General features: G+C 38.9%; 1 protein-coding gene across 1 annotated transcript in view; it reads left to right on the top strand.

Moving 5' to 3' along the window:
• The first annotated feature begins 395 nt into the window (after positions 1–395).
• MMP13 (matrix metallopeptidase 13) overlaps positions 396–20871 on the top strand; it is a 30806-nt gene continuing 10330 nt past the window's right edge. The window contains exons 1-5 of the mRNA XM_053561148.1: positions 396–501; positions 17298–17683; positions 17772–18013; positions 18865–19013; positions 19192–19317. Coding sequence (XP_053417123.1) covers positions 17564–17683; positions 17772–18013; positions 18865–19013; positions 19192–19317 — 637 coding nt within the window. The 5' untranslated portion in view covers positions 396–501; positions 17298–17563. The remainder of the gene's footprint in view (positions 502–17297; positions 17684–17771; positions 18014–18864; positions 19014–19191; positions 19318–20871) is intronic.

The raw sequence follows: 20871 nt of genomic DNA, 5'->3' as shown, positions 1-20871 counted from the left end.
ACCACAACGCCTGGCTATTTTTTTTTTTTTTTTTTTTGTAGCTATCATTGGTGTTTAGCAGGACCAGGTCTGATTTGAACTCGTCAGCCCCAGTGTATGTGGCTGGCACCCTAACCACTGAGCTCCCACCCCATTTTTGAATGCACTCTACCTGAATTGATAAGCTTTGTTACTGTCTTGATGACTTCCCATTGTTATTTTCCAAGTTGTTTCCCTTTTAATGAATGGTGTTCACCTCATTTGATAGGTCCTTTGGACAGCTGGGTCCTGCCTTCTCTCCTCAGGAAGGTCTGGGAGGTAATGTTTGCTTTGATGATGAAATCTGGACACATGATTCCAAAGGTAAAGGTTCTTCAGTTAAGACTGGTGTGACCACTGAACTTGAAGAGTGGTCAAAATTATAGAATCTCCCATTTTGGAGAAAATTACTTTGTCCATTTTATGTATTTAAGTGGTTGAAGCTTTGCACTTTTTATATCATATTCCCAAACAGCAATTAAGGTAAGAATCAACCAGAATGCTTTCTGAGGTCTTGGAGGGTTAAGCTAATACCACAGGGACTGTGTGGTGTCACTGTAAGGTTGATTTAACCCAGTTTTTTCTCCTAGTGGTTGAAGAATGTGTAACAGAGTTTACCAATGGTTGATCTTTTAAACTGCAATGTGGTGAAAATATTTACAGTGATTCACAAACAAAACATATTGTCATGTGTTCCAATGCAAAATGTCTTTATTTCATGTTTTGCTGCTTTATTTTATATTCCCAGACTTTGCTGACATTTTGTCTAAACGTTAAACTAAGAGATAGGAAATACACATTAAATATCTATCTACAATCTTCTACTTTTTAAATTAGAAAATAATGTGTCAGTCTGTCTCTGAGCTAGCATAGAAAATACATTTCTGGGGTGGCACCTGTAGCTCAGTAAGTAGGGCGCGGGCCCCATATACCCCCCCATTTGGGCGGGTTCAAACTCAGTCCCGGCCAAACTGCAACAAAAAAATAGCTGGGTGTTGTGGCAGGCACCTGTAGTCCCAGCTACTTGGGAGGCTGAGGCAGGAGAATCACCTAAGTCCAAGAGCTGGAGGTTGCTGTGAGCTGTGACATCACAGCACTTTACCAAGGGCGACAAAGTGAGACTCTGTCTCTAAAAAAAATAATTAATTAATTAATTAAAAATCAGAAAATACATTTCTCATGGTAACCTAATGACTATTAGAAAAACTTGCTATAAAAACTTCCCTCAGTTGGGCAAATGGGATTAGGAGGATGTGTGTGTGTGTTTATCAACTACATACTAATACTTAAGTTTGCCAAATACTTTCTTCCAGAAGCCTTGCTGAATCGATAAGAATTATTGTGATTGATATGTGTAGTATTTTTATGCAAACATTGCTAAATGCTTTGACATAAAGCCTCAGATTTGAATTTCTTTTGTTTGTCTATTACTGCTTGAGGCTCAGCAATTGGTTCTCACAGTGTTAAAATAAACTTTGAATAAACTCCATGATCATTAATTCAGAATTTAATCTTTGTAGCTACTATACTTTAAGTATTTGCCATTTGCCAGGTGCATCGGGTATTAGTAATATAAACAATGAAGCTGGGCATGGTGGCTCATGCCTGTGTAATCCTAGCACTTTGGGAGGCTGAGACAGGAGGATCACTTGAGGTCAGGAGTTCAAGACCAGCCTGAGTAAGAGTGAGATCTTCTCTACTAAATATAGAAAAATTAACCAGGCATAATGGGGTACACCTGAAGTCCCAGCTACTCGGGGGGCTGAGGCAGGAGGATTGCTCAAGCCAAGGAGTTTGAGGTTATTGTAAGCTGGGCTGAGGCAGGGCACGCCAGCCCTGGCAAAAAGTGAGACTCTGTCTCAAAAAAGAAATACATCTATATGTAGATATTGATAAACAAAAGCTAACCTTTATTGCAGTTATTGAGCTGTTATAATGTACCATAAGCTTTACAATTGAATTCTCACTCTAATCCCATAAGACTAGTTTTATTATCTCGACTTCATCAATGGCATAAATAGGCTTTGGTCTTTTCTGGTTTCACCTTAAAACTAACCAGTGAAACTGTCCAAAACATAGGTAAACACAGGGCAATATTTAAGAGTAAGAATTAGTAATAAACCATGAGATAAAGTCTGAAGACTTTTTCTTCCCACATTTCAATTGAGACAACAGAACTAGAATGCTAATGATTATTCTGTGTTTGAAAAGAAATTAGAGACAACTTGAAACAAATCAAGGGGCCAAATTGGGTCATTATTTTCTTACTTTTTGGTCTAAGAAAGAGATTATTCAATGGTCAAATTTCAGAGAAATATGAACTAGACTCACACTTGATGCCATCACAGAGTTACAAGGAGGAAAAATTATCTTTAGAACATAAATGTCAGATTTGGGACCTAATGCTGTATCTTATTTGGGAGACAGTGGAATAGCTTGGGAAACCTATCCCATGTTGACATTTTGCAAGTTCCCCAGCTCAACTTCCCTCCAATTCTCCTAGCTCTCTCTGCTTCAGCACACTTTTATTTCTGTTCCCTGAATAGAAGCTTGTTTCTACCCTCATGCCCCTGTGCTTACTGTTCCTTTTGCCTAGACTAATGCTTTATTCACAGATATTGGCATGGCTGAAATCCTCTCATTCAGTTCTCAGCTTTAAATACATCTCCTTAGAGAGGACTTTCTTGACAATCATTTGAAAGTGTCCATCCTCTCAGCCCTGGCTACAATTCTTCTACACCTTCACCTCATTTTATGTTCTTAATACCACTTAAAGTGAGGGGAAGAGCAAGGTGGCATACCAGAAAGATTGTTCAGCTGCACTCTCTTAGAACAACTGGGGAAAAAGAGAGAAACTGGGGGAAAAACCAGCCATACCTGGTGTGGGGACTTTACCCAGAGTCATGGTTCAGGGAGAACAGAAAGGAGGTGGTGAGCTGGATACAGTGTATGATCCAGAGCTGTGGAAATCTGATGAATTAGGCAAGTAATTGCCACTGGCTGTGATCAGCTGGTCCACCTCCCCCAGAGGTCCAGGATGGGAGGAAGCCTTTCTGCAGTTTTCAGTTGTTGGGGGAAGCTGCGTGGAAAGCTGAGTAGAAAGCTTGGAAGAGTGGGCAGACTTGAACAGTATACAGCAACCAGATTTGAATGCCGATTGGAGCGGATGTGCCATAGGTTTGGTGGCTAGCAAGGCAAGCCATACTGAGAAGGTCTCGGTGGCCTGGGGGCTAGCATTGGTAGCATTGTGGAAATGTTGTGAGAAAGTCTGAACAGGGACCTAAAGCATGACTGTCTTAATTCCACTTGCCAAGATCAGATATCCACTCTTGGGACAGATTGAGGGACTCTCATACCCCATGGGAACTGTAGTCAGGGGGCACTGTGAGACCTGCCTCTGAAGGATTCAAGTGAGCTGTAAGATCCCAACCCAGCAGGGTCTGAATGCTGAGGAAACAATCAGGCGATCACTGAAGGCAACTAAGTTAGGAATAAAAACCATAGAGGTTGCTGGCTGTGCTCTCTGTCTCCTAAGAAAAACTATAGCACTGCCTGATGTTCCAGTGACATATTATAACATATTATTATCAAGAGCAATGACTTCTGTTTGAAGCAAAGGAGACAGTGAGAATAAAAAAGGAGGACAAGGAGGTGAACGAGACAAGAAGAACACATGAGGAGGAACCAACAAAAAAAAATTCATGCAATATGAAAAACCAAAACAGAGGAAGTCCCTTAAAGAACCATTATGCAGCTACTACAGAAGACTCTACCTATGAAGAATTAATGAACTTGACAGAAAGGGAATTTAAAATATGGATGTTAAAGACAATAGAAGGAATGCTTGAGAAAATGGAAAGACAGAACCAAAAGTCAGACGAGGGATATATAAAATATAGAAAGGATATGGTGGAGCTTAAGAAAACAAAGGAGCCAACCAAGGCATGTAAAGATGCAGTAGAAAGTATCAAAAATAGGCTAGACCATGGTGAAGAAAGAACCTCAGAGCTAGAGGATATAGTTTTGGAGTTAACCCAGGTAGTTAAAGGGCCAAAAGAGACAGAAAGCAGAACAGTCACTTAGAGAACTACGAGACTCCATGAAGCATTCAGACATACAAATAATAGGGATTCATGAAGGGGAGGAATAGAAGCCCTACTGGAGACTATCATAAATGAAAACTTCCCAAGTTTTACTAAAGGACACACTCCTTTCAGATGGATATCGAACCCTGGGGGAACCCTGGGTCATCTTAACTCAGAGCTTCTCAAAGACACATTGTAATGAGCCTGTCCAAAGTCAGGGGTGGAAAACAGTATTTCAAGCAAATGGAAATCAGAAGTAGGGGTTGCAATCTTATTTTCAGGTAAAAGTGGGTTTAAAACAACTAAAGTGAAGAAAGACAAAGACAGACACTTTATACTAGTCAAAGGAACAATACAAGAAGAAGACATTTCAATTTTAAATATTTATGCACCCAACTTAAATGCTCCCAGATTTATGAAACAGACCTTGCTGGGTCTGAGCAATATGATATCCCATAACACTATAGTAGTCAGACTTTAACACCCTTGTGACAAACTGGACAGATCCTCTAAGTAGGAACTAAACAAAGATACAAAGGACTTAAATGTGACCCTAGAACTTCAGACCAATTTCACTAATGAATGTAGATGCAAAAATCCTCAATAAAATCCTGGCCAATAGATTACAGCTACACATTAAAAAAAAAAATCATGCATCATGACCAAACAGTTTTCATCCCAGGGATGCAAGGCTGGTTTAACATATGCAAGTCCATAAATGTAATTCACCATATCAACAGAAGCAAAAACAAAGACCATATGATCCTCTCAATAGATGCAGAAAAAGCATTTGATAAAATTCAGCATTGACTTTTCTAATTAGAACACTTACAGGCATAGGTGGCACATTTCTGAATCTAATGGAAGCCATCCATGACAGATCCACAGCTAATGTTTCACTGAATGGAGTAAAACTGAAAGTTTTTCCACTTAGAACTGGAACCAAACAAGGTTGTCCTCCATCACCACTACTATTCAGCATAGTGCTGGAAGTTCTAGCCAATACAATCAGGCAAGAGAAGGAAATAATGGGCATCCAAATGGATGCAGAGGAGGTCAAACTCTCCCTCTTTGCTGACAATGTGATCTTATACTTACAGAACCCCAAAGACTCAACCACAAGACTCCTGGAAGTGGTTAAAAAAATACAGCAATGTCTCAGGATATAAAATCAATGTCCACAAATCAGTAGCCTTTGTATATGCCAATAACAGCCAAGATGAGAAGCTAATCAAAGACACAATTCCCTTCACAGTAGCTTCAAAAAAGAAAAAAAGAAAGAAATATCTAGGAATATACATGACAAAAGTGGTGAAGGACTTGTACAAAGAAAATTATAAAATCCTAAGGAAAGAAATAGTGGAAGATATTAGCAAATGGAAGAACAAACCATGCTATGGCTTGCAAGAATCAATATTGTTAAAATGTCTATACATCCCAAAGCAATCTACAGACTCAATGCCATCCCTATTAAAATACCATCATCATACTTTCAAGATTTGGAAAAACAATTCCTCATTTTGTGTGGAACCAGAAGAAACCCCATAAAGCCAAGGAAATTCTTAGTAATAAAAACAAAGCCAGGAGTATCACCTTACCAGACTTTTGGCTGTACTATAGGGCCATAGTGATCAAAACAGCATGGTATTGGCACAAAAATAGACATTGACATTTGGAACTGAACTGAAAATCATGAGATGAAACTAACATCTTACAGCCACCTGATCTTTGATAAACCAAATAAGAACATACACTGGGTAAAAGAATCCCTATTCAATAAATGGTATTGGGAAAACTGGATATCCACATGTAAAAGACTGAAACTGGACCCACACCTCTCACCACTTATAAAAATTGATTCAAGATGGCTAAAAGATTTAAATTTAGGGAATTAAACAATAGAAATCCTCAAAGAAAGTGTGAGGGGAAACACTTACAGATATTGCCTTGGGAAACAGCTTTATGAAGAAGACTTACGTGTCAATTGCAATAACAACAAAAATAAAGAAATGGAACTTAATTAAATTAAAAAGCTTAAGCAAACCAACAGCCTTTAGAATGGGAAAAGATATTTGCATATTATGAATTGGACAAAAGCTTGATAACTAGTATCTATAGAGAACTCAAATTAATCAACAAAACAGACCCAACAATCCCATGTATCACTGGGCAAGGGAGATGAATAGAACCTTCTCTAAAGAAGACAGACAAATGGCTATCAAATATATGAAAAAATGCTCATTGTTTCTAATCATCAGAGAAATGCAAATCAAAACTACCCTGAGACATCACCTAACCCCAGTGAGAATGGCCCACATCACAAAGTCTGAAAGCTGCCGTTGCTGGCATGGATGTGGAGAGAAGGGAACCCTTTTACACTGCTGTTGGGACTGCAAACTCATACAACCTTTTTGGAAGGAAGTATGAAGAATCCTCAAACAACTCAAATTGGACCTCCCATTTGATCCTGCAATTCCATTACTGGGCATTTGCCCAGAAGAAAAAAAATCCTTTTATCAGGAGGACATTTGCACTAGACTATTTATCGCAGCTCAATTTACAATCACCAAAACGTGGAAACAGCCTAAATACCCACCAACCCAGAAATGGATTAGCAAGCTGTGGTATATGTACACCATGGAATACTATTCAGCCACTAAAAATGATGGCGACTTTACATCTTTTGTATTAACGTAGATGAAGTGGAAGACATTCTTAGTAAAGCATCACAAGAACAGAGAAACAAGAATCCAATGTACTCTATTCTAATATAAAGGCAGTAGATGAGCTAATACAAGGTGAGGTTGGGGAACAAGTAAGTGGGGAGGATGGGGGGGGTCACCATGTAGGGCACACCTCTTGGCGGTGGGACACAATTATAAGAGGCACTTTCTCTAACAAATTCAATCAGTGTACTCTAATTCTTTGTACCCTCAATGAATCCCAAACAAAATAATAAAAACTAGTATTTAGAGAACAATATTTCTTTAAGAAGGAAAAAAGAATAAAAGAATTTTTTTCTTTAATCTTTTGTCCTTGAGAGCTTAATAGATTTGAACATATGGAAAATGACAGGCACTTCTGAGTCTAGAATTTACATCCTACTACAAAGAAACTTTCCTGGATCAAGAATGCTTAGCAGTTTGAAATATTTTTAAATCATTTTGAAGAAGCCCCCAGTGGGGGCTTTCAGTTTTAAGAGTTTCACTTTTGATAAGCCAAAAAATTAAAGCCATTGGTTTGTTCTGTCTTTAGCTACTGGACATCATACTAAAGGCTATGGTTTCTTGGAGGAATTTCTTTTCCTCCAAGAAACATCAGGAAGCATCAGGAAGATGATTAGAGAAAGGTTATTTCCAGCTATGCCATGCTTGGCAAATTAATATTTTCTGAAAAACTAGTCACAACATTGTTCAATACAAAAACTCAAGCAATTAGTCCAACTCTTCATTCTTAGAGTTTTATGCTAAAGTTCAACATTTCTTAACTCATGGCCCATGACTCATTATTTTGAAAAGGTGTGTTCAGTAGTCAGACCTCACCTTTGATAATCACAGCAATAAAACTCAACAATGATGGTCGGAGTTATTCGTCTGATACCCGTATAACTTGTTTTTATATTCCATGGTTATTTACTGATTCTTGCTTATTCTTTTGACCTTATTGCTTTGTTTAAGAAATCATCCCATAGATAGTCTTGCAACTGTAGAACACAGTTTATCAAACAGTTATAAAATGTTTGAATTTTTTTTTGAAACAGGGTCTCACTCTGACCCCAGGCTGGAGTGCAGTGGCATCATCACAGCTCACTGCAGCCTCGAGCTCCTGGGTTCAGGTGGTTCTCCTGCCTCAGCCTCCTGGACACCTAGGACTACAGGCATGCACCACCATGCCTGGCTGGTTTTTGAAATTCTTTGTGGAGATGAGGTCTTGCTGTATTGCTCAGGCTGGTCTCGAACCTCTGCTGACAGATAGTCCTTCTTCCTCAGCCTTCTGAAGTGCTGGGATTGCAGGTATGAGCCACTGTGCATGGCTAAAATGTCGAATCTTTAAATGTTACTGCGTTCTGACAAAAATAACTATCCTTTGTGGGTAAGTGGAATCTAAGTGGTATAAGAACAATATCCCCCCCCCCAAAGTTCCTGTTTAAGTAAAATATTTATATATGGAGTGTCATAGTGCCAAAATTCAACAATTAGAGATTAAGGTTTTGGTTAAATAGAAAACTTCTTTTAAAATACAAACTTTCTTAAACAATTTACACCAAAAGTTCACTAACATCAGAAGATCATATAAAACAAATCAATGACCTTACGTAATAAATATTCATACAACGGAATAATATAGAGTAAAAATTGAGCTGCCACTATGAACAGCAATGAAAATAACCTAAATTAGAGTATGTTAAGCAGAAAAAGACAATATAAAGTAGGTATGATTCCATTTATTTAAAGTTTAACAACAAAACAAAACTGAAAAATAAATAATAATAGGTAGTTTTGTGGCTTTAAAAAACTATAAAGAATAGCTATTGGTCAGGTGCAGAGAATATGCCTGTGGCCTCGGCACTTTGGGAGGCCATGGCAAGAGGATCGCTTAATGCCAGGAGTTCAGGACCAGCCTGGACAGCATAGTGAATCAGGCCCTGCCTTTACAAAGGAATTTTAAAAATGCACCCATCACATTGCATGCCTCTTGTTTAGCTGCTCAGGAGGCTGAGGTGGGAGGATCATTTGAGCCCAGAAGTTTGAAGTAGCTGTGAGCTATGATGACACCACTGCACTCCAGCCAGGACAACAGAGCCAGAACTTTCTCTAAAAATAAATAACAGGCTGGGCACAGTGGTTCACACATGTAATCCTAGCACTTTGGCAGGCAAAAGCAGGTGGATTACCTGAACTCAGGGGTTTGAGACCAGTCTGAGCAGGAGACTGCCCCCTCTCTACTAAAAATAGAAAAATTAGCCAGGTGTTGTGGCGGGTGCCTATAATCCCAGCTACTTCAAAGTCTGAGACAGGAGAATCCCCTTGGACCTGGGAGTTTGAGATTGCTGTGGGCTATGTTGCCATAGTACTCTACCCAAGGCAACCGTGAGACTTTGTCTGAAAAAGTAAAAAATAAAAATAAATAATAACAACAATTTAAAAAAGAATAGCCAGTAAAAGATTAACACCAAATTTAGATCAACAGTTACCTCCAGAGAGGAAGGTATGGTTGGGAAGTTTTATGTGGGGGCTTCCAAGGTATTATAAGTGTTATATTTCTTTTGCATATATCATAAGTTCTCTAGTATATGACATGATTTAAAAGTTTAAAACTAATTTTATTTTATTGTTTAAAATAAATTGTATTGTGTAATTTAAGGTATACAATAGGTGGCAACCCATTTGAGACCCCTTCCATTGTGTTGGAAGCTTTTTTTTTTCTATCCTCTATTTCCTATCTATCCTCAATAAACTATCATATCACTCTATCACTTCTGTTAAAAAATAAATAAATAAATGTAAAAAACAAACAAACAAAAATAACACTTAAAGGGTTGGGCGCAGTGGCTCACACCTATAATCCTAGCACTCTGGGAGGCTGAGGCAGGTGGATTACTTGAACTCACAGGTTGAGACCAGCCTGAGCAAAGTGAGACCCCATCTCTAAAAATAGCTGGGCATCGTGGCAGCTGCCTGTAGTTCCAGCTACCTGGGAGCCTAAGACAAGAGAATCACTTGAGCCCAAGAGTTTGAGGTTGCTGTGAGCTCTGACGCCATAGTACTCTACTGAGAGTGACAAAGTGAGACTCTGTCTCAAAAACAACAACAAAAACCACTTAAAGTATACAGAATTGCTTTTTTCTTTTTAGGTGTCTACTTTGATCTTCCTTTTAATGTGTTAGAGTCCTTATCTGTATTATTCACGCTATGCCCCCTGTGCCTTTAACAGTTGCCCAACACAATGGCCTGGCTGGGTGCTATGTAGATTGTGAGTTAATGAAATGTATTAGGTGCTTACTATTAACTCTTAATACATATTGGATGAATGAATGAATAAACAAAGGACTGTCTGGTTAAATGAGGGAGGCTGAAATCAAAGCTGGGTCTGTCTGACCTGAGCTATGTGCATTCATCTCTGTGGTAAACACCGCATCACTGATGTTCATTCAGGCCTGGGCTGTGGGTATCCTAGACCCCAGAAGACTCCTCCTATCCATGGCACAGGCAGTCCTGTCTTTTGGCTTTTCTTGTGTGAAATTCAATAGATGTTATGGATTTTGTTTGTTTGTTTGTATGCCCTGAGTAGACTGCCACGGCATCATCATAGCTCACAGCAACCTTAATCTCTTGGGCTCAGGCAATCCTCTTGCCTTAACTTTCCCAGCATCTGGGACTACAGGCACATATCGTAATGCTTGGTTAGTTTTTAGTAGAGATGGGGTCCTCGCTCCTGCTCAAGCTGGTCTGGGCCTCTTGAACTCAAGAAATCACCTGCCTCAGCCTCCCAGAGTGCTAAGATTATATATACGAGCCACTGGGACCAGCTGGAATTTTTTTTTTTTAACTTTTTTTCTGCTGTGAGCTTCTGTTGTGATTTTGAAATCATCTCTCATCTCCATTTGATATCATCTAGTTATGTTATTTTGCTTTTTACAAATTAGATTTTTTTTTTGCATAACATTTTCCAGTTTTCTGAAGAAGAGCTGTTGCTAATCCATTCATTTTGGCCTGATCTTCCCAACCAGACTGATATACTTTATGAAGAGCTTATGAGAGATCTTACAGTCCTGTTCAGAGGGAAATGCCTTCTTTTACTCCGCAAGAATGTATGCAGGCCTTTTGCCATCTGTCACACTGTGCCATACCAATACTGCTAATCTCAGGTTTGCTGGCCACATGGAAGGCCTGCAGCCTAAACTGTGCCCCATTATAATCAGGGTGCCTCTCATCGTATCTTGAATTCCATCATTAGTCATTCCGCTCATTGGAGATTGGAGGCTTGTAATCTTTTTAATAGTCACAAGAATTCTGAAGAAGAACACGGCCTACTTTAAAGTTTCTACTATTGGTTGGGGTTGTAGGGAGGTTAAGACAGCTAGGGCTAAGGTTCTGAGACACATGTAATAGATAGAAGGGCAGGAGATGGTGATTTTGGGGAGATGGAATGCCAATGGGGGGGGTAGAGGTGAACTTTGACTGAAAGACGTAAGAGAAACTGCGTTATCCCACACACTAGAATACAGCTTCACAAGCAGGAATATTTTGTCTGTTTTGGTTATAGACACTTTTATCTCCAGAACCAAGAACAGTTTCTGACATTGAATCGGTGAATGAATGAATGAGCAAATAAATGAATGACTATAATGGTCCTTCACAACATCTGGTAACATGCGGTGGCTGTTGCTGTAATCAGTGACAACTCACGGAGCCAGACAGTGAGGTTAGCTCTTTCACCTGTACCGTCCCCTAAGAGCCTTCTTGATACTCTGCTTAGACAGAGAAGGAAAATAGGTTTGAAAGTAGGTTTAAACAAACTGCCTAAAATCAGGGAGCTAATGAGTGGCAGAGCTGGGACTCCTGCTGCTTTATCTAATTCCACAGCCTGTGCTCTTGAACTCTGCATAGCTCTGTTATGCAGCCCAGAGGGGTCCAGTACTCACTGCACAGAAATAACCACTAGGACAACCAGGACTGCAACGAAGAAGGGAATTTTTATTTTTATTATTATATATTTTTTTGGAGACAGAGTCTCACTTTGCTGCCCTCAGTAAAGTGCTATGGCCTCATAGCTCACAGCAACCTCAAACTCCTGGGCTCAAATGATCCTCTTTCCTCAGCCTCCCGAGTAGCTGGGACTACAGGTGCCTACCACAATACCGAGCTATTGCTCAGGCTTGTCTGGAACTCCTGAGCTCAGGTGATCTGCCTGCTTTAGCCTCCCAGAGTGCTAGGATTATAGGTGTGAACCACTGGGCCAGCCTCAAAATTCTTTATAGTAACTTTATTATACCATGATGTTGCCCAGCTGTGAGCTAATGCAAACGTTCTGAGCGTGTTTAAAGTAGGATAGGCTAAGTGATGATGTTTGGGAGGTGAAGTGTATCACATGCATTTTTCATTGATGATATATTCAGTTTATAATGGGCTTATTGGGATGTAATGCCACCGTAAGTTGAGAAGTACCATCTATACCAATATATACAGTAGAAACTTCCATAGCTGACCACCTGTTGACATCAACCACCTCCTTAAGTTGAACTAATTTTCGTAGACCAGATATGCACCATATGTACTCAGCAGAAGTTCTTTAAATCAACCACCTCTGTATGTCGACCAGTTTGTTACAGTCCCTTGCGGAGTCAACTTACAGAGCTTCTATTGTGTACACACACACACACACACACGTGTGTGGGAGGGGTTATATGTGTAGTGTATGTGTGTGGCTCAGTCGGTAAGGCGCTGGCCCCATATACCGAGGGTGGCAGGTTCAAACCCGGCCCCGGCTGAATTGCAGCCAAAAAATAGCCAGGCGTTGTGGCGGGCGTCTGTAGTCCCAGCTACTCGGGAGGCTGAGGCAAGAGAATCACTTAAGCCCAGGAGTTGGAGGTTGCTTTGAGCTGTGTGATGCCACGGCACTCTACCCAGGGCCATAAAGTGAGACTCTGTCTCTACAAAAAAAAAAAAGACATTTAAAAAATCTCAAGGTGTTACAGCGGGAGTTTTCTATTTTTCTGAGTTTCTATTTTTCAAACATTATACACTAACATTGTATTACATTTTGTATATTACTTTTTTTTTTTTTTGGCCGGGGCTGAGTTTGAACCCACCACCTCCGGCATATGGGGCTGGTGCCCTACTCCTTGAGCCACAGGCGCCGCCATATTACTTTTAAATCAGAAAATTAGTTTAAAAATAATTAGCAACTGGCGGCTCCTGTGGCTCAAGGAGTAGGGTGCTGGTCCCATATACCGTAGGTGGCGGGTTCAAACCCAGCCCCGGCCAAAAACCACAAAAAAAAATAAATAAAAATAATTAGCAACTTATGCATTAGAGAATTAAGGTAACAAGGTAAGACTAGGCTGTTTAAAAATAGACCTTTTGCTTCATTATCTAAATATAGGGATCTTTAAATATATTGAAATTTCTTAAAAACCACTAAAGCCTGGCTCCATTTCTCCATTTTGTTTTCATTTCTGTTATTCACTACCAAATAATCTAGATTTTTCCCTTTTCAAAGTCATTTGGACAGAATTGGGCTAGAAGGTGTATTCTGTTGGCGGTTGTTTTCTCTTAGAGTATTTCGTTCAATCTGACAGGGGGAGACATTTTGTAACCATTCTTTATTAAAAAAAGACACAATAAAAATTGATATTCAGTAAGCAGTGAGCCCAGGAAACTAAGTCTTGAATTTCAGATGCCATACTCCAGTATAAACTAAGAAGAATTTCCTTTATTTCTTGCAGTTTCTATTGATTTCCTTTTGTGGGTCAACCCAGATGAATACAGCATCTGTGAAGAACATGGAATTCAAACGTGAAAAGTAAATGATCTTTGAACTTGTTGACCTGCTTTGCAGTTGTGGCATCTACAATGAGTCTGTGTTTTGTTCCAAGCCTGTGGGTTATGCCATGATTGTGCATATTTAGATTAGATGGGGTATTAGGACACTTTGTTCTAGGACATAAATGTGATTAGTGTTTAATATTGACCTGGAACTCCTGGGCTGGAGCAACCCTCCTGCCTCAGGCTCACTAGTCGCTAGAAGCGTAGGTATGGGCCTCCGTGCCTAGCTAGTTTTCTTTTTTCAGAACACGGAAGCCTATTCCAAGGGGTTATGAACAAAAAAGAAATCAGAAACTAAAACGAAGCAGCCATCAGAGAGTGTTTATAAAAAAGTATTATTTCATACCGTTGCAGAGTCTAATCACCTATGTTTTAGAATAATAAAGGTATAACTGCGTGTCATTGACAGTGAGTATTACAATGCTGTAAACTGAAGCCAAAATCTTGATCTTAAAGGTTCTTCAACTTACAGGATTCTCAGAAATTTAAAACAATTCAAACAATCAATTGTTTATGCTATTCCTAATCTGGGACCACCTTGTATTTTACTCACTGATTATTTGTGGACAGTTTGGTTCCCTTTTAGGTGATGTTTTGAACTTCGAAACCAATGATGATGTAATGCTTGAAAAAGTCCCATATTGCTTGTGTCTGAATCAGCAGTAGACAAATACTCCTACTTTAGTCCAGTTTTGTTTGCTTGTTCTATAGGTTTTCAAATTTTACAGTGATTTGGTAGACTTGATAGAGCCGTATTAAAGTACCAACTCAGCCCCATTGTGTGACAGGTGGCATTTGAAACCACAAACCATTTCCCCCGTGGTAACAGTTAGAAACCTGAGATAAGGACTTATGTTGACAAGTTGTTTGCCAGCACATTATAATGTGATGACACATCTCAAATCACTTCTCCATAAACAATATCCTATAGACAAGCAGTCTGATATATTCTGACCGAATATTTATTTTAATCTTCTGGAGAATGTCTATGTTTCCCAACTAAAGAAAAATTACAGAATATGTAATATCACATTCTTATTAACTTTTTTGTGTATTTTTCTTTTCTACAGTTTATGCTATTAAATGAAATGAGAAACAATATACTAAAACTGTTTGATAATAAATATTATTTTAAAGTTGAAAAACCGTGGCATTTATTTATTTTACTTTTTTACTAAAATATTTCTTAATATTGTTTTGTTTGTTTGTTTGTTTGTTTGTTTTTAAACAGAGTCTCACTTTCGATGTAGGTAGAGTGCCAAGGCTGCGTAGCTCCACAAAACCTCAAACTTCTGGGCTCAATTGATCCTCTTGCCTCAGCCTCCCTAGTAGCTGGGACTATAGGTGCCTGCCACAGTGCCCGGCTATTTTTTAGAGACAGGGTCTAGCTCTTGCTCAGACTGGTCTCCAGCTCCTGAACTCAAGCAATATGCCCGTCTCAGCCTCCCAGAGTGTTAGGATTACAGGTGTGAGCCTCTACTCTGGGTCCTGGGAAAGGTAATGTTATAATGATCCTATGGAAAAGGCTCTTCTTTCACTCTTCATTTTGTTTCCATAGTAACTAGTATGGTATCTTATGTAGTTGATGTTCAATTAATATATTTGTTGATTTAATAACTTAAAAAGGTTTCTTCTAGTTTCCAGTGGTAATAACTCCACAGGTACACATATGAAAATCTTTGAGAATAATCTATTTGATTCTTCTTTTCCCGCTTTCAAGCCTTAATAAAATGTCATTTGTCTTTAAGTTTCTTCACGAACTTCTTCCTTGTTATTTAATGACACATTTTTCTTTGTGGCATGGGCTGGAGTGCACTGGTGTCATTGTTGCTTGATGCAGCCTCAAACTCCTGGGCTCCAGCAATCCTCCTGCCTCAGCCTCCTAAGTAGCTAGGCTACATGCTCTCACCACTTTACTTGGCTGACTTTTCTATTTTTGTTGAGACAGCATCTCTCTCTTGCTGAGGCTGGTCTTAAACTCTTGCCCTTAAATGATATTCCTTCCTCAGCCTTACAATGTGCCAAGATTATAGGATATGGGCCATTGCACTTGGCCTATCTAATGAGATTTTTTTTTTAATACAGTTTTTGGCCGGGGCTGGGTTTGAACCTGCCACCTCCAACATATGGGGCCGGCGCCCTACTCCTTTGAGCCACAGATGCGGCCTATCTAATGACATTTTTTAGAAAAATTATGAAAATTTATTGGAAGCAACAAATGCTTTCCCATGACCTGGTTTCTATAAGTGTAATAGATAAATCCAACTTTGGGGTATTTTTTCTTTTAATGTCATGCCAGTGCGTTTAGATTCCAACCGCAGGACTCAATCCTGGTGTACATTGACGAGGTTTAAAATAAATCATTGTTTTGCACTGCTGATTGAGCCCAGATATAATCTTGAACTCCTTGGAAACTCCCTATGCTAAGGGTACGTTTGGCTGTCTTTGGATAAAAACTTAGCTTCCTCCACCTGGTTGCTTCCCTTCCACAGGCTTTTCTGCTTCTCTCTAAGGTACCGGGCTACTGTGGATTGTAGCATTTTACCCACAGATTGGGATCCCCCTTTCCTACTCAGCCTAAAGTTGTATCCAAGCTCCCTCTCCTTGTCTTAATATGTTTCTGACTTGAGCTTCATTTTCTGACTCTTAATCACTGAACTTGATTTTCGATCATTTATTTAAGAGAAGTACAATAAATCTGAAAATCATCGTCTATTTTGTTCCACCCATCTAAAGATGGCACTTCAATTCCATGGTGTGGAATCTGTGAGATTCTACAAGGAACAGGACAGACCCATAAAACTATTTTCCTGAGTTGATGGACCAAGGGTACTTCTATTGTTCAAATTAAAAAATAAAAATTTAGAAATTTGAAATTGGCCATGTAACTACCACAACCCTAGCTTTTTTGGTGTTCCCAGAGATGTGGGAACCAAACAGCTCAGTCTTAAAGAAACATCAGAGAATACATTTAAATAGATGATGCAGAGGCCGTCCTGGGCAATGGTTAAGAACATGGAGTCTTGAGTCCACTGTTCTCGGCTCAAACCCTGATAGCAGCATTTATTAACCATATGGCCTCAGGCAAGTATTTAACTTCTCTGTGTCTCGGATGACTCATGTGTAAAATGGAAAACAAGTCTTCTCATAGTACCTACATAGAGCTATTGTAAGGAAGAAATGAGATAATACCTTTTAAACCTAGTATGTAGTGTGACCCTCAGTATGTGCTAACCCTTATTGTTGTGGTGGTCCAATGTAATTGTTCTAGGTCTGCCTAGACCTGTAGAAATTCCTATCTGTTGAGAGGTCACACATGTCTGTGTGTTCAAATCCATCCGTAAGACTAAACCTTGAGGATGCATTGCAGTACCTCCCAGCCTTCCAGCTTGGTTCTGGTCCAAGTTCATGGCCCTCGGGTAAATATCATATTTTTCTCCGTATTTGCTCTGAAGAGAATACAGTTTAGAACTCATCAGGCTATAAGACTCTGAAAACAGGACTAAGTTTCTCTTTATGAAAGTAAACGTACCATCTTGGTATCTTTGATATTTGAAAAAGTAAAAGTAGCTGCTTTCAGCAGGAGAGAAAGAAACTTTTTGCTAAGTGAAGTGAAAAATTTACTACTCTCTGCTTCTTCCCGCAGATTCCATAAATATGCTGAGGCTGTTTATTTTGCCAGATGGGTTTTGAGACCCTGCTGAAATAAGAGCTGCCCTCATTTATATTTCCCTCAAATTCTACCACAAACCACACTTGGGAGAGAAAAAAAAGTCGCCATGTAAGCATGTTTACCTTCCACTGACTAGGAAGCTGAAACGTTTCTGTAAGTGATGACTCACCATCTCAGGTCTATAAAAGCCAAGGTGCTGTCTGTGCAAAGGCAGCAGCCTCCAGACACAGCCGTCCAGGATGCTTCCCGGGGTCCTGCTTGCCTTCCTCTTCCTGAGCTGGACTCACTGTCGGGCCCTGCCCCTTCCTAATGATGATGATGATGATGATTTGTCCGAAGAAGACCTCCAGTTTGCAGAGGTAGAATATCTTGCCCATCCTAATGATGAGGTGTGTCTCATAAATTCCCTTCTTTTTAAAAAGCAGGTCACTCTGGTCTCTGTTGCAGCGCTACCTGAAATCATACTACTACCCTCCGAATCTTGCGGGAATCCTGAAGAAGACTTCAGCAAGCTCCATGATTGACAGGCTTCGAGAAATGCAGTCTTTTTTTGGCTTAGAAGTGACCGGCAAACTTGACGATAACACCTTAGATATCATGAAAAAGCCAAGATGCGGGGTTCCTGACGTTGGCGAATACAATGTTTTCCCTCGAACTCTCAAATGGACCAAAACGAATTTAACTTACAGGTAAATCACAGGCCGTCTGTCTTTAATATTTGTTGTTGTTTTTTCTTACAGCATTAAATACCTAATATTAATGAGGCCTTAAATATTTAATTGGAAGTTAAGTCAGTCCAGGAATAGCTTTAATACTGAAAATGTCTCATGACATCTACTCTAGTTATGTTAACCCAGCACTTGTTTTCAGTGGATGTCTTAAGGTGCTTCTTTGTACCGTCATTTCTTCTAGAAATGAAACCAAAATAGAAGGAAAAGTAGGGTCAGGAAAAGTTGCAAATGTAATGCAATCGTGTATTCATTACACCACGGTTAAGATGGACAATTCTCTTTCTAGGAACTTTACGGAGCTATTTCATTTATTTAGGGCTATATCAATATACAGTAGAACCTCTGTAAGTTGACCACCCAAGGTACCATATCAAACCGGTCAATCTATGGAAGTGGTCAACATAAGGACCTAGGCCTACTGAACGGATATATACATGTGGCCCATGCCTGGTCTAGGAAAATCAGTTCAACTTCAGGAAATGGTCAATGTAAGGAGGTATTCAACTATGCAGGTTTACTGCAATTCCAAATTTTTAGCATGCAAAATAAGTTATATTAAACATCTGAATATTTTAAACCTAAGATGCCAAATCGGATATTTGAAGATATTCAAATTCTGGTTGAATTCTTGACTTTTTATTCTTGTATGGCATCATAATTAATAGAAGCCATTGGATTGGGGGTTGAACAAGCAATATTCCAAGAAAATACAGGGTGGCTGTGAAGTTCATGTGCAATTTAAAATAATTGTTATCTTCCAGTAGTTCTTACCTTCCAGAAATTTAATCGAATCTATCTCTGTTGAATAGAATTGTGAACTACACCCCTGATATGACTCATTCTGAAGTTGAAAAGGCATTTAAAAAAGCCTTCAAAGTTTGGTCTGATGTGACACCTCTAAATTTTACCAGACTTCATGATGGCACTGCTGATATCATGATCTCTTTTGGAATTAAAGGTAATGGTGCAGAATATTTTAACAACATGTTTATATTCTTATTCATAATCGGTTCCTTTATTAAATTCCTTCTGTCAATCATTCATTAATTTTTATAGTATTAAACAAAAATTCACCAGACTTCTGTGCTGGTTATGACTTGGTATGATCAGATTCTAACTGTTGCTTTCATGTGTAGAGCATGGTGACTTCTATCCGTTTGATGGACCCTCTGGTCTCTTGGCTCACGCTTTTCCTCCTGGACCGAATTACGGAGGAGATGCCCATTTTGATGATGACGAAACCTGGACAAGTAGTTCCAAAGGTATTAGTCTCCCTTTTTTTTTTTTTTTAACTGTTGGGGATTCATTGAGGGTATAAGAAACCAGGTTACACTGATTGCATTTATTAGGCAAAGTCCCTCTTGCAATTCTGTCTTGCCTCCAAAACCAAAGGTATTATTCTTTTAAAGATATAATTTATTGATGGTTAAATTAGTGAACCCACTGGTACAAAGTTAAGCATAATAGTAAATTATATTTTCTATTTGATTATATTTTCTAAAAAGAAAAGTTTATCTCATATTTAGTGTCTCTACAAGTGACATTTCTATAAATCATTTCATGTTAAACATGAAAAATGAAGACTCTAATTCTGATCTCTTTCTAGGAACTTTACAGAGCTATTTCATTTATGTAGAGCTATATCAATATATAGTAGAACTTGAGGGATATCAACTAACTTTGTTAGTAGGACCAAAAGTAGGATCAAAATGTCTTATCTGTCAGACAAGGTCATATTACAGTGTATTACCTTTTGGCATGTTGAAGAAGTACAGTTTATTATAAATATATATCTAAAAACTATTAGGGCAGAAACTCTGAGTTATGAATGGATTGTATGTGAATTGAAATAGTTTCATAGTTTTTCCTTGGTAGAAATATTAATGACATAAGTTCAGTCAAATTTCTATTCCTCATTATGTGAGTTACTTGTTTAGACTTGTCTATATTACTCATTTTACAAATACCACTCTGGGAAATCAAGGCAGGGTCTTATTTCAAACAATATGAGACAGACAGGATGAAGGTTGTATTTCCAAAAGGAAAAGAAAACTGAACGTCGAATTAATTCAGTGAGTAGTTGAATCTTCAAGGTTCAAAAGAATTGGGAATGTTAATTTAGGAAGAAAAGCCATGGGTTGTTCCAATTAGGGATTACTTAGTTATGACAACTAGAAGTAGTCTTTGTAGACAGCTGATTGTTATTATTCATTGAAATAAAAAGGATTGTTTTTCAAAGAGTAAAGCATCGTATCTTAAAAGTCCTAAAAGATCAATATCTCAACTCCAATGCCTTCAATCTATCATTGGGAGATAAGTGAAAATTTACCTATTTGTGTTCTTGAGTATTTTACAAGGATGGTATTAGGAAGAAAGAATAATACATAGGATTGTTAAGAGAGAGGCACAGTAAGCTCAGATTTGGGTTCTTATATAAATTCTAAGTTTGAAATGTTTTTTAATCTCAATGAAATAAAGCAACCACAAACAAATCCGCATTAACTTTACAGCGGAGGTTAAGAGTGGCATCCATGGCTAGGCATTCCGGTGAGGAGTTATTCATCATTCAGATGATTTTCCTGATTGCCCTGGTGAACTGCATGGTTTGTGAAATTGGTTGTTCGTTTTCTTCACGCACAGGCTTAGATAGGAAAGGGTGTTTAAAGACAAAGCGAAACTGCCGGCTTCAGCTCTCACGTATGCTCTGTACAACTCGCACCAGCCCCTATTGCCTTGTACATTCCATTTTTGTTTTAGTCTTCTATTAAAATTATTTCCAATTTAAAATACTAGATCTAGGAGGCTCAAAGCTGCTG

The sequence above is a fragment of the Nycticebus coucang genome, chromosome 14 (genome assembly GCF_027406575.1).
Source record: "Nycticebus coucang isolate mNycCou1 chromosome 14, mNycCou1.pri, whole genome shotgun sequence".
In the NCBI taxonomy this organism is placed as follows: Eukaryota; Metazoa; Chordata; class Mammalia; order Primates; family Lorisidae; genus Nycticebus; species Nycticebus coucang.
This window is presented reverse-complemented; position numbering and strand designations above follow the sequence as displayed.